Source organism: Pogona vitticeps, chromosome 2 (assembly GCF_051106095.1).
Source record: "Pogona vitticeps strain Pit_001003342236 chromosome 2, PviZW2.1, whole genome shotgun sequence".
NCBI classification, from domain to species: domain Eukaryota; kingdom Metazoa; phylum Chordata; class Lepidosauria; order Squamata; family Agamidae; genus Pogona; species Pogona vitticeps.
This window is the reverse complement of record NC_135784.1, coordinates 98,708,467-98,721,072: the sequence shown is the minus strand read 5'-3', so window position 1 is coordinate 98,721,072 and position 12,606 is coordinate 98,708,467. Positions and strand designations below refer to the sequence as shown.

General features: G+C 40.7%; 1 protein-coding gene across 2 annotated transcripts in view; it reads left to right on the top strand.

Moving 5' to 3' along the window:
• Positions 1-12,606, top strand: part of SPOCK1 (SPARC (osteonectin), cwcv and kazal like domains proteoglycan 1) — a 646,684-nt gene that overhangs the window by 519,799 nt on the left and 114,279 nt on the right. For both annotated transcript variants that reach the window (XM_072990125.2, XM_020782675.3), the window contains exon 6: positions 9,961-10,075. In XM_072990125.2, coding sequence (XP_072846226.2) covers positions 9,961-10,075 — 115 coding nt within the window. The remainder of the gene's footprint in view (positions 1-9,960; positions 10,076-12,606) is intronic.

Here is a 12,606-nt window from a genome sequence, read left to right as displayed (position 1 = left end):
TTCCTGTTACCTGTTACAGTGTTGAAAAAGTAGCATGGCATGTCACTTGTGATGTTCATTATGTTTTGGTTGCTTTCTAATACTTTTTATAATACAGTTAAAGCCTAATACTCATACAGCTGGTGGGAGGAGAGCCAATCAAAATGCTTCTAAAAATAATCTTGTTTGAAAACAACTGAAAAACGTTATACCTTAAACCAGTAAAATAATTTTATTCCTAATAATAATAATAATAATGTAGGCATCCTTCCATCTCAAGAGACTATGGTAGCGTGCTCTGTATAGAGGACTTGGAACAGCGTCTAGTGTGGCCGAGAAGGCCAATTCGAGAGTGACAATCCCTTCCACACTGAAGACAAATACAGTCTGTCCCCTGTCCAGCTCCCTGATTTTGCTGGTTTCGAGACTGCCTCTTTGTCTCAGCCTGCTGAAGAAGTGTCTCTTCAAATTGGGAGCGGCCATGCTGCACCACCTGCCTCCAGGCTGAATGCTCAGATGTCAAGGTTTCCCATCTGTTGAGGTCCATTCCTAAGGCCTTCAGATCCCACTTGCAGATATCCTTGTATTGCATCTGTGGCCTCCCTATGGGGCGTTTCCCCTTCACTAATTCTCCATATAGGACATCTTTTGGAATCTGACTGTCAGCCATTCTGATTTTATTCCTAATTGTCGGCGGAAATCCTATTGCAAATCCTATTGCACATGTGCAAGCCGAAAATGTAGTCAGCCGTGGGCATTTATCACTCATTAAAAGCTTCCTTTTCCACTGCCACTCAGGTCCCAAGGTTCCATTAAGATCTGTGGGGAAGCTTTTGGAGCCCTCTGCATTGGGGCTGGGGTGAGCCTTAAATACAATAATTAAATATTATTATATAATATATTAATTATATATATAACTACCAATAGTCCCAGTTCTGGCAGTGGAACCACTAGCAGCAATTGTGGGTCATTAAAGACTCCTCCTCATTATGTGTGGGCACATTATGTGTGGACAACAGGATTTTGTTGATTATGTTGCTTTTGAAATAAAACTTCACTACATTTTCATTAACACCGCCACCACCAGACTAGTTGTAGCTACATATGCAGCCTGTAACAAGTTATTTCCAAGAAAGGTTAAATGTATTTCTTTTTACAAGTTGCAAGGAAGAATTTTTGAAGTGTTTGTTTCTGCCTTCTTCCTCATAGTTGTAAGACTGTCTTCAATACATTTGGATGTGTTACTATTTGGGCATGTCATGAGAATGGCTGATGGTCAGATTCCAAAAGATCTCCTGTATGGAGAGTTAGTGCAGGGAAAGTGCCTCAGAAGGAGACCACAGCTGTGATACAAGGATATCTGCAAGCGGGATCTGAAGGCCTTAGGAATGGACCTCAATAGATGGGAAACCCTGACATCTGAGCATTCAGCCTGGAGACAGGCGGTGCAGTATAGCCTCTCCCAATTTGAAGAGACACTTGTTCAGCAGGCCGAGGCAAAGAGGCAGTCCCAAAACCAGGAAAATCAGGGAGCTGGACAGGGGACAGATTGTATTTGTCTTCAGTATGGAAGGGACTGTCACTCTCAAATTGGTCTTTTCAGCCACACTAGACACTGTTCCAAGACCTCTATTCAGAGCACATTACCATAGTCTCTCGAGACTGAAGGATTCCTACACAATATTATTCAGTACTAAAGTAATACAAACTTTACCCAGTTTCATAAACTTCATGTAGCACTAATATTTAGGCAGAAAATGTATCATGAAAGATAGATGGTCATTTTAAAATGTGTGAAAATATAAAATCAGGCAATTTATTTCTGCATCTTGTTTGAAAAACAGCCAGTTGGTTCCTCCAGTCCTCTGTAACAACCTGCATGCCTTTCTAACAACCATGTAAGCCATGGACATCACAACAAAGTAATATATAATGGAAATATCAATAGAATTTCAGCAGGCATTGCTCAAATACATGCAAACAAAATATCTTCTTCCCAAGGAATATGTGAATTACCAGTTGATTTTAATTATTGGGGGAAAATAACAGTTAAAAAGCTTAATGGGGGAAGGAGACAATCACAATCCTCACTAGCCTGTAGTTTGACAATGTCACAGTTTAATCACTTTGATTATTTTTTTAGAGAACAAGCGATACAAAACAATTAGTATTTGGTATTCATATAGAGAGTACACAGAATGAATACAGTATACTGAATTGGAAGGAAAACTACATGTTTTGCAAAGTCAGCTGTGTGCTGAAAACTGTTTTGTATGATGGAATTTAGCTCCTATGCACTGTAATGGGGTATTTTGGTTCCCCAGCTGCATCTTTGGAAAATATACATTAGTCCATGGAAGTAAATTCATTTCTTCTGGAATCCGTTCTGGTAGTTTTTTTATATGGCCATTTTCGTTTGGTGATTGCTTACCAATTAAGTTAACAGTTAAGCAGGCAACTTGTTATCTTTTTCTCTCAGGAATTTTTGAGATGTTCTGGCTTCTGAATAATTGTGTTTTGGAACTTAATACTGACAAAAGGTTCAAGCATATTTGCATACTCTCTGGGACTATGCTGCAGAGTTACCCCCCAGATTTCAATAATTGAATACATATTTACTTTGGCATTATGCCCCCCACTTTCAAAAAATGTAGAGTATCTTTCCTACAGCTTAACTACCAGAAGTAAGAAGTTTAAACTGAAATACGTAGGTATACTTGATCCTACTCTTTTGCTTTTGTCTTCACCTTTCATTGGAATAGGCCTCAAGAATTTCTCTGAAGCAAATTTTGACTCTCATGTTGAAAGAGTGTTTCCACCTTAATGTTATATTCTCGTCAGCCCCTGAGAGAGCATCAAATGAGCAACTTACTCCATCAGTGTCTAGAGTTCAAATATTTTATGCTTCTTACCCAAGACTACTGCTTCCAGGGTCTCTTTCACTTCACTAAATGGGAAAACCTGGCCTGCCTTTGTAGCTTTTAGATCTCATTCTGCTGCTCTTTGTGTATGGTCTCCAGGTACTATGTACTGTATTTTTCTGTGTATAAAATGACACTTTTTCCTAAAATAATTAGAGGAAAAATTGAGAGTCATTTTATATACAGTAGTAAGGAGGGTAGAGGGATCAAAACATTTTGATCCCTGCTTTCCCCCTCCACTTTTTGCAAAGAAAGTGGAGGCGGAAAGCAATTCCTTCTTTCCTCCTCCACTTTCTTGAGAGGAAAGTGCTTTCCCCCTCCACTTTCTTTGCAAAAAGCTGCTTTCTCCCACACAAAAAATGGAGGGGGAAAGCACTTTCTTCCCAAGAAAGTAGAGGGGGGAAACAGGAATCAAAGCACTTTGATCCCAGCCTTCCCCCTCCACTTTCTTGCAAAGAAAGAAATTTTGGGTTAGAAAAGTAGAGTGGCGTCTTATACATGAGGTGTCTTATACACGGAAAAATACGGTAACTCTTGGAGATAGCTGTGTGGTCCCAGTGCTACAGCACCAAGGCTGCCAATGGTTGGTCTGAGTCTGGGCATCTCTGCTACAGAAGTCTTTCAAGCTCCATGCTCTCAAGTCTTTCAAGTTTTCAGAGTCTCCTCTAGTGCTGAAAGAAGGACCTCCTGGAATCTTAAAAATGAGATGGAAATGTCATCAGCACCCTGGTGGTTCTTGTTGTTTAGTCATTAAGTCATGTCCGACTCTTCATGACCCCATGGACCAGAGCACACCAGGCCCTCCTGTCTTCCACTGCTTCCCAGAGTTGTGTCAAATTCATGTTGGTAGCTTCAATGACACTGTCCAACCATCTCATCCTCTGTCGTCCCCTTCTCCTCTTGCCTTCACTCTTTCCCAACATCAGGGTCAGAATATAACATTAAGGGAGTCTTCTCTTCTCATGAGATGGCCAAAGTATTGGAGCCACAGCTTCAGGATCTGTCCTTCCAGTGAGCACTTAAGGTTGATTTCCTTTAGAATGGATAGGTTTGTTCTCCTTGCAGTCCAGTCAAGAGTCTCCTCCAGCACCACAATTCAAAAGCATCAATTCTTCGGCAGTCAGACCACAAAATTCTAGACAGCCTCTTTCAGGTTTTTCATGTATATGTGAAATAGTATGAGGGATCATGGAACACAGAGACACTTCACAGGCTAATAATCAAGGTGTTGAATAGGAGTGCCCCAGCAATACTGCCAATCACAAAGTAACACCATGCAAGGGAAAATCCCAGAAACATGACTCATTTTTTCATCAGTTCAACACTTCTCATCCAAATACAAAGCAGTTGTCAGGGGTGTTCTTCAACAAGTGTGAATGGTAAGGAGCAGAAGAGAGTATCTTGTAGACCATCTCGACTGCTACCATTGGTGTTGTCAACATTCAGGCTGCCCTTTGCTATGTAAAGCTTGACATACTTTTTCCTGCTGGCAGTGCGGATGTGATATTGTGCAGCAATATTGGGCCATTTCCTGGCTTTTTCAGTCATGGACACAGGAGCACAATATCCACATTCATAAACCAGAGATATTTTGAATAATTGAATATAAGCAATGCATGCTGTAGAACATCTTTATTTTGTAATCTGAAGAGTGCTGTCTTTTCCTGGTACAGTATATTGTTCAGGCAGAACAAGGGATATCTCAGTCATCTCAACTTGCTGTTCTACATGATTGTTTTAAACCTTTTCCTAACATCTTTTATTAGAGAAGGCATAGTTGAATACTGTGTAGGTGAACCCCGGGAAGCAAACATGTGGTCAAGAAAAGATAAAGATTAATCTTTGCAGTCCAGAGTGATTATCAACTGTGAGAAAGACTGTGCTGTACTCCCCTTCTGGCCTCTATTCGTAATCTTTTCTCATAATTGTAGCAGCAGGATGGGGAGAAGGGAGGGGTGGCTTACAAAAGAGAGAAATATAAAATAGCTTGGAATAAATGTTTATGGCACAACTGTACTTTCCCCTTGAAATATGAATATTTATGCCATGTTGCTGTAGGTTTTTTGAAAGTGAAAATTAAATCATCTTGCAAGTAAGGTGGAGAATTCCCAGGGGCCCACTTTAGCCAAAATACACTCTATAATAACTTGCCAGGCTTGCTCAGCTGTATAGACGAGTGTCGGGATTTTTCAGTATCTGGTTCTATCATCTCTCCACCCCCTTCATATATTTTATTGTATCAGTATACATTTAGCAGCAAATGCAGCAGATAAAAAGCTGATTTCCATTTGCAGTAAAATAGTTAGGGATACTTATCTGGTCTTTGGGGATCTCTATAAACAAATGTAGCAATGCATGAGGCGCATATGTGTTGCCTTTCCTCATCAAGCGGTACTATAGGAAAGTGTAACACTATTGTGGACATTTAGGTAAATAACTGGTTCCTTTCACGTTAGCTTCCTTGACTCCTGAAGTAGTGTGCAGCTACTGAGGGAAATATAAATACCACATTGGGCATAATTAGTAGAGGAACAGAAATTAAAACTGCCAGTATGATATTACCAATCTTACAAGCTTGTGGTGTGACCACACTTGAAACTATTCTGTACAGTTCTGTTCACTACACCTAAAAAATCATACTGTCAAAGAAGAAAAAGTATACAAAAGGGCAGGTTGTGATCAAGAAGCAGTAGTAGTTAACAAAAATTACATTTTAGGCTTTTTAATCTGGACAGAAAGGAAGAGAATAAAGGGAATCGTAAAACTGTGCATGGGGTAGACAAATCAGATAGAGAGCTGTTTCTTCCCTGTCTCATAATATTAGAGCCCAAAGTCATATGGTGAAGCAGAATGGTAAAAATTTGAAGAACAATATAAGCACATTTTCCACATGCATTCACCAAAAACTCTGAAGAGAACTCATGCAATTATTCTCCGTATGAGCAAGAACTCTGGAAAATATGCACTCTTGAGCTGACTGGATAGTTCAGTGACTAAGAGAATAAGGAACTGGGAATTTGATTCCTCACTATGCCTTGTGGGAGAAGAAGCTGCCTGTGTAGTCTTGGGCAAGCTATAGATAACCAGCGCACCCCAAGAAGAAGAAGAAGAAGAAGAAGAAGAAGAAGAAGAAGAAGAAGAAGAAGAAGAAGAAGAAGAAGAAGAAGAAGAAGAAGAAGAAGAAGAAGAATAGGAGGAGGAGGAGGAGGAGAATGGTAAACTACTTCTGAGTATTTTATACCTAGACAACTGTAGAAAGGGGCACCATAAATTGGAATCAACCAACTTGATTGCATGTAATTGTTCGTGGGGAGAGTTTACATCTGAACTTGGAAACTACCCTCTATAGACTCATCACTGCATGCATGTGGAAAGGGAGTACATAGGACTGGCATTCCTCTTGAAGTGTGTTGACCCGAAAATCTCTAACTCCTGAATAAATCTTCTGTCTTAGAAGTGTTATGCAGGACCTGAAACCCACCACCACCACCTTTTGCTTTATATTGTCTTTTAAAGTCTGGTGCTTGTTTACATGTGGGTAAATTCCAAATGGGCACAATGGGATTTATTTCCGCAAAACTTTGCATGCAGTGACACTGTTGGTATTACATGCAAGATTCTTAACAGGATTCAGTAAATCATCAAATAATGAGGAAGTCCAGCTGGGGATAGAAAAACTGAGAATAAATTCTCCATTTGATTGTGTTGTGAGTCAAGGTCCTAATGGGATGCTGGATTTAAGGCAACAGTTTGTAATTGAAATTTTGAAATATAGAGAATTTCAGGACAACTCTGTTAGAAGCCTAACTCCCCCCCATGTGTGTGTGTAGACACACACACACACACACACACACACACACACGTTTACCTTACAACAAAAATGTATGCAGTGTATGTGTGCTCAGACTTTTTTTTGGAGCCTTCCTTTCTCTGAGCATGCCTTTGTTTCCCTCACTCTGTGCCTTTCCGGTGTTTGCTTTCCTAGAATCCTCACACTCCTTCTCTTGGGGCCGGATTGCAGGTTCCCTGTGATGCCCATTTTAGGGTAGTTATCTGTGCTTATGCTGTAGCCACGCTTAGCAGAACTATGTAAAAAAGCAGAACAGCAAAAGTTATTCCTGAACAAAGCCACAGGCAGATAGCTGACTGTGTCCGTGAATTTTCTAAATCTGAAGGACAGAATATCACAGGGAGCTTGCAATCATCAGGGTCCTCTGAAGTTCATAAAAAGCCCAGGAGATAATGTCATTGGGACAGAATGTTGTCAGAGAATAATGGTCTCCTGCTGCTAGATTAAAGCCTGCAAAGGCTGAGGCTTCTTAGCGAAAATACACACAAGCAGAACCAAACTATTTATGGCATTTTCAAAGTAGGAGGCATTTATCTTGTAACAACATCCTACTCCATTCACTGTGCCTTTTTGTTGTAGCAGAATAGAAAAGAAAGATGCCATTGTGCAGAATATATGTAGTGTGCTTCACAATTCCTCAATTGATTCCATCTTGCATGCTTACATTGCTCTGATCATTGACTGAAACTGTAAGCATTGTTACATGGCATTCACTCCAAAATACATGGATAACACATGCCTCAGTGGAAAAAGGTTTAGGATTGGAGAAGTCCCTTTTTAATACATGTTCTATTATTAATAATTTTATTATGAGTGTTACTATACCTCATCTTTCAGTGCTTATATGTGCCATTTCTTAATGGGCTTCTCATATGCCCTAGGTCAAAAGTCTCCAGCCCCCAGTCCACGGCCTGGTGCCTGTCCGTAACCTGAGCGGGACTGGGCCATGGAGACAGATCTCCCCCATCCCACGTGCATTCCCCTGCACACCCCCTTTGTGCATGCGCACATGCACATGCACCCGTGTGAGCACACCTCTACCCCTCTGCACATGAGCATGAGCAAGCATGCACCCATACGAGTGTTGCACCGCCCTTCATGCATGCACATGAGCACCCTCTTGCTACTTCGCTCATGCACCCATGCACATGCGCGCCCACACAAGTGCCTTCCTGCTACTTTGTGCAAGCATAGATGCTTAGTCCTCATTCTAGTTCTTATTCTGGTAAATATGAGGCTAGATTACTATCATGCCTTCTATATAGAATACATTTCTAGGTGAATTTGGAAAGTTCTCATACTACAAAATGTAACACTTAGATAGCTACGCAAAATAGGCTGACAACACAGCACATATTAACATTGTATATCACCAGTGTTCAAAAGTTCATATCAGATGCTAAACTGGTTCTGGGTTTAGTTCAGAGGGCTAATCTTAACCCTTAAAAATTCTAAAGAACTAGAAACTTGGATAAGAAAATAATAAGCCTATCCACTGTTTAAGATCTCCTTCTGAACTCCTTCATTTCCAGAGGTTTTGCAGTTGGTAAACAGAGACAGAGCCTTCCCAAAAGCTACTCCCAAATTATGAACTTCATTCTTTTAAAAGGTGTGCTTTATCCTACCACTCGGATTTGCCACCACATGGTATATGTACTCTTCTCCCACATTTTTAATTTGTGTTTAAAAGTTGGAAAACCCTTAAGCTTCAGATTGTTGCTTTCTGGGTTTGATTCATTTTACTTGCTGGTATTCTGTTTTGCTCAGCTGCTATTGTTTTTATTATTTTAACATTCTTTATTGTGAACTGCCTTCATGCTGTCTATATAATATATTATAGGCGCATTTTTTTTCCAGACCATTCAGGATCCTGAAAAATCAGGCTCCACAGTGTAGCAGACTGTCCTTCATCACATGGTGACAGCAACAGGCAGGATGGGGCAAAAAATCTCCCTAATTGTGCTTTCAGATTAACCTTTTTTTAAATGCCCTAGCCGGGCTATGGTTTCAGTGACAGCTGCTGCCAGTGATCGTAAGGCAGGCTTCACCAACATTATGGCCTGTTGTGACATCTGGATCATGGCTTGCCATGATGGAATTGAGTCACATGAGCTTTGCACTCAAGGATCTCTCTTCCACCTTACCCACAAAGACCAGACTTTTTTTAACCTAACCACAGCATAGTGTTACGTCCAGACCATAAAATCAATCTTAACTATGGTTTGCATGGCTCATTTCAAGCAATAGTTATGTATTTGTCAGATTTGGGTGAAACAAGTCTATATTTAATCAGAAATGGAAGTGAATACTTCAAAACCATTCTGCACAATTGGCTGGAGGAGGTGCAGAGGGGTGCTCATGGCTGAGTTTACTGCAGTTTATTCCCATCAGGAGAGACCATCATTTATTGTGACATTAGAACACAGCTACACGTGAATTGCAGAAAAAATGGCTTTGGCTAGTAGACATCCAGTGGATGTTGTGTGTATCATTTCATCTGACAAATCATATTAAGACAATGTGAGCTATTCATGTATTCTAGAATCCAAAAAGTAGGTTTAGATTCTGTAATTGTAGCACTATTGGTCCTTCAGTGTTTATACAGTTTTACTGGAGCAGTTGCAATAGTCTCTAAAGAGGAAAAAAAAGCTTGAGACTAGAATAAGCCAATGTGATTTCAGGCAGGGGTGGGCAATTGTGGCCCTCCAGCTATTGTTGGAGTGCAGCTCTCATAAGCCCAACCCAGTACAGTCTCTTGTGAGCAATTATGGGAGGCCTAGTTTTTAAAAAGTAGTTTTGCCCACCCCAGTAGCTTTGATCTTGAACTTGGATCAAATTTTCAAAGATTTGCCAAGTGCTAGAACAAACTGAGGATTTCAGGCTAGTCACTAGTCCTCAGTCTAGGTTAGGTAGCTGCCCATTCAATGCATCAGCAGCCCCTGTCTTCTGCCTTGGCTTTTATAGCTATGCAAAGCTGGGTCCTGGTGGACAAGCACTTGAAGAAGCGAAACAAAAGCTGATGAGCTAAAGTCACCCCTTTTCCTTCCTCCTGGGTTCAGAACCACTGAGTTGGCCAAACGTGGATACGCTTGTAGAACAAGGGACTAGTAACAGCTACCACTCCCCACCTGTGGGGATATATCATTTCTTTTTAACCACTCCTTGCTTTACCTCAAATGAAAGGCATTTATTGTCTTGTTGCATTTACAGTGCAAATTGGAGTTTCATGCCTGCACATCTGGCAAAAACATTGGAGCTCGTTGCGAAGGGCCCTGCCCATGCCTTCCAGGACAAGAAAGTTCAAAACACAAGATGGAGAAGCCTGGTGAGTTAATCTGTTGAATTCAGTATCAAATGCCTTCCTAATTACCTTTGTTATCATGCCGGACATACAACCTAGTCTTTTTCATGTTTGTTCAGAAAGCGAATACTCTAAATTCAGTGATGCTTACCACCAAGTAAATAGCCACAGGATTGCCATTTACACAGTGGCCCTTATGTGAAAAGCAAAAGCTTTGTTTTTCACAGAGCTCTTTTGTCAGAATCAGAGAAGGTGGTTAAAAGGCCTCCTGCCAAACATGATGGAATCCCAGGCCGGTGATTCTCAAATGCAGAATGGGTCAATGGAGCCTTGCAGTTCAATTAAAATGTTAATGCAAGTTCAGGTGAAGGACAGTGCAGTGCAAGCAGGTGATCACAATGCAGGTAACATCTTGATCACTACAGGAGCCAGGAGCTGGGTCAGGGAGGAAGAGAAAGGCATCCTTCTACTGCTAGAAATGTATAGAGAGACATTTCAAGGCATTTATTCTGGAACTTTGGTTTTCCATTGGTAGTCTCCGAACCTAATACTAGGTTGATGTCTGTCACTCAGCACAGTCCTATATAAGGTATGTCCTTGAAAGCCTCCGAGCACCTGTGGCATGCTCCTAGATTCCCTCCTATATTGGGGGCCCAAGAAAGTTCCATGTGTTTTAAACAAGTACTATGCTTTAAAATAAAACATTTTTCCTTTCACAAAGCCTGTTATATCCAGGAAGATTTTGAAATAAACTGCATTCACTTTCCCCCTGCAATATGTGTGTACACACACACACACACACACACACACACACACACACACACACTTTTTACCTCTTGTGGTCAGTTTCCTCTGTGCCCTTTTGCATGCCCTTATCAGAAGCAGTATCATATTAATAAATCTTTGGTGACATTTTGAGCTCACAATTTCATTCATACGACAGAATCAATTCTCATAGCGCTTATGCTGGTAAATTCAGTGTGACAGGATGTATACATTTATCAGGGCAATCTTTTGTTTTGGTTGAATCCCCATTTAGTTAATTCTGCCACGCAGAGCCCATTGTGTTGTACTTGCTCACTTTTTAAAATGCCATTTCTTAGATGCTTGAAACAATAGTTGTTTGGGAGTTGAATCTCTTAAAGCTAGAACCATATGCTACATCCAAAACAAACTGGAGAAATAACTGAACTGTCATCTATGTGGGTGTTGTATCTCTTAACCATCTGTAAGAGGCATCAAGCTTTCATCTTCTGCCAACTCAGGTGGTAACCAGCGATCAAATGTTAGCTGTCTCATTCCTGTTCCTCTGAAATGTAGGGAGGGCACTGGTGCTCACCAGCTTCTTTGAGAGGTTAAGCAACAACGTGGCATAAGCTTACAATCCTATCCCCACTCCCCTGCAGGGTACCTGTTTTTCCTCTCTTTTTTTTACCAGAACTACTGTGATCACAGCAGTCAGTCATGTTGTTGGTTTCCCTGAGGTTGTCCTTAATACAGTACCAACATCTGCCAGAATGGCCCTGTGGTCATTGACTAACTCTACTCCACCACTTTCCATGTTGAATGAAGAGCTTGGAACAGGAAGTGGTACTTGCTCAGGTTCTGTGCCACCTGGGTAAAGATTACATGATGCTCTGCGGTGTGGGCAACCACTTACAGGAGGAGTTTCTTATTCAGACTTCCATCAGCATTATAAGAGACTGGGGCAGAGCTAATCCAGGAGGAACAGCAGACCTCATATGAGCGTGCCAGATTTCTAAATACCATAGAATGTGACTCCCTTTTTTATTAACCCCCACTCCCTCTCCCCTCGCACAGGATATCCCACTATGTTTATTGCCCAAAGACTTAATTTAACAGTTAAGTTTGTGCCAGCAGAACTGTTGTTTAATTATTAGCACTGTCTCATTTGTGCTGAGCTAATAGGAACAGAAAGCCTCTGGAAGATTAATTTCTTTCCTCAATGATCATGTCAGAAACAGGGTTCCTATAACTGAATCTTGCTGATAGATGATGCTAAATTTCCATCACTTATGAGGAGCTGAATTTGTGAAATCTGTTCAGACATGATCGTGTGGCTCAGCAGAAAAGAAAGAAGGGAGTGATAAAAACGTTGCTGCAGGAATGTTAGCGAGAAAATACTGAATGGCATTCAGATCTCCAGAGCTCTGAGCAAAATGGAAATGTGTCTTGCCAAACTGCTGCATAAGCTTTCTTAATCCCTTTGTACAGTGGATTAAATATGTGAAATATGTATAAATGTGTATGTTAAATGTGCATCTTCTTCACTTCTAACATGAAAATCTTTACATTATTTTTAAATTATATGGAATTGTCCTTGAAAACCCACTAAAACAAACAAGCAAAAGAGGGTGAGGAACACAGTAGGTGAGCTAATGCCCTATGGTTAGATCTTGTAGGATGCAACAGGAAAATGTAGGTGAATTAAGCAACCATGTAGCATATAGCATATAGAAAGAAAGAAAGAAAGAAAGAAAGAAAGAAAGAAAGAAAGAAAGAAAGAAAGAAAGAAAGAAAGAAAGAAAGAAAGA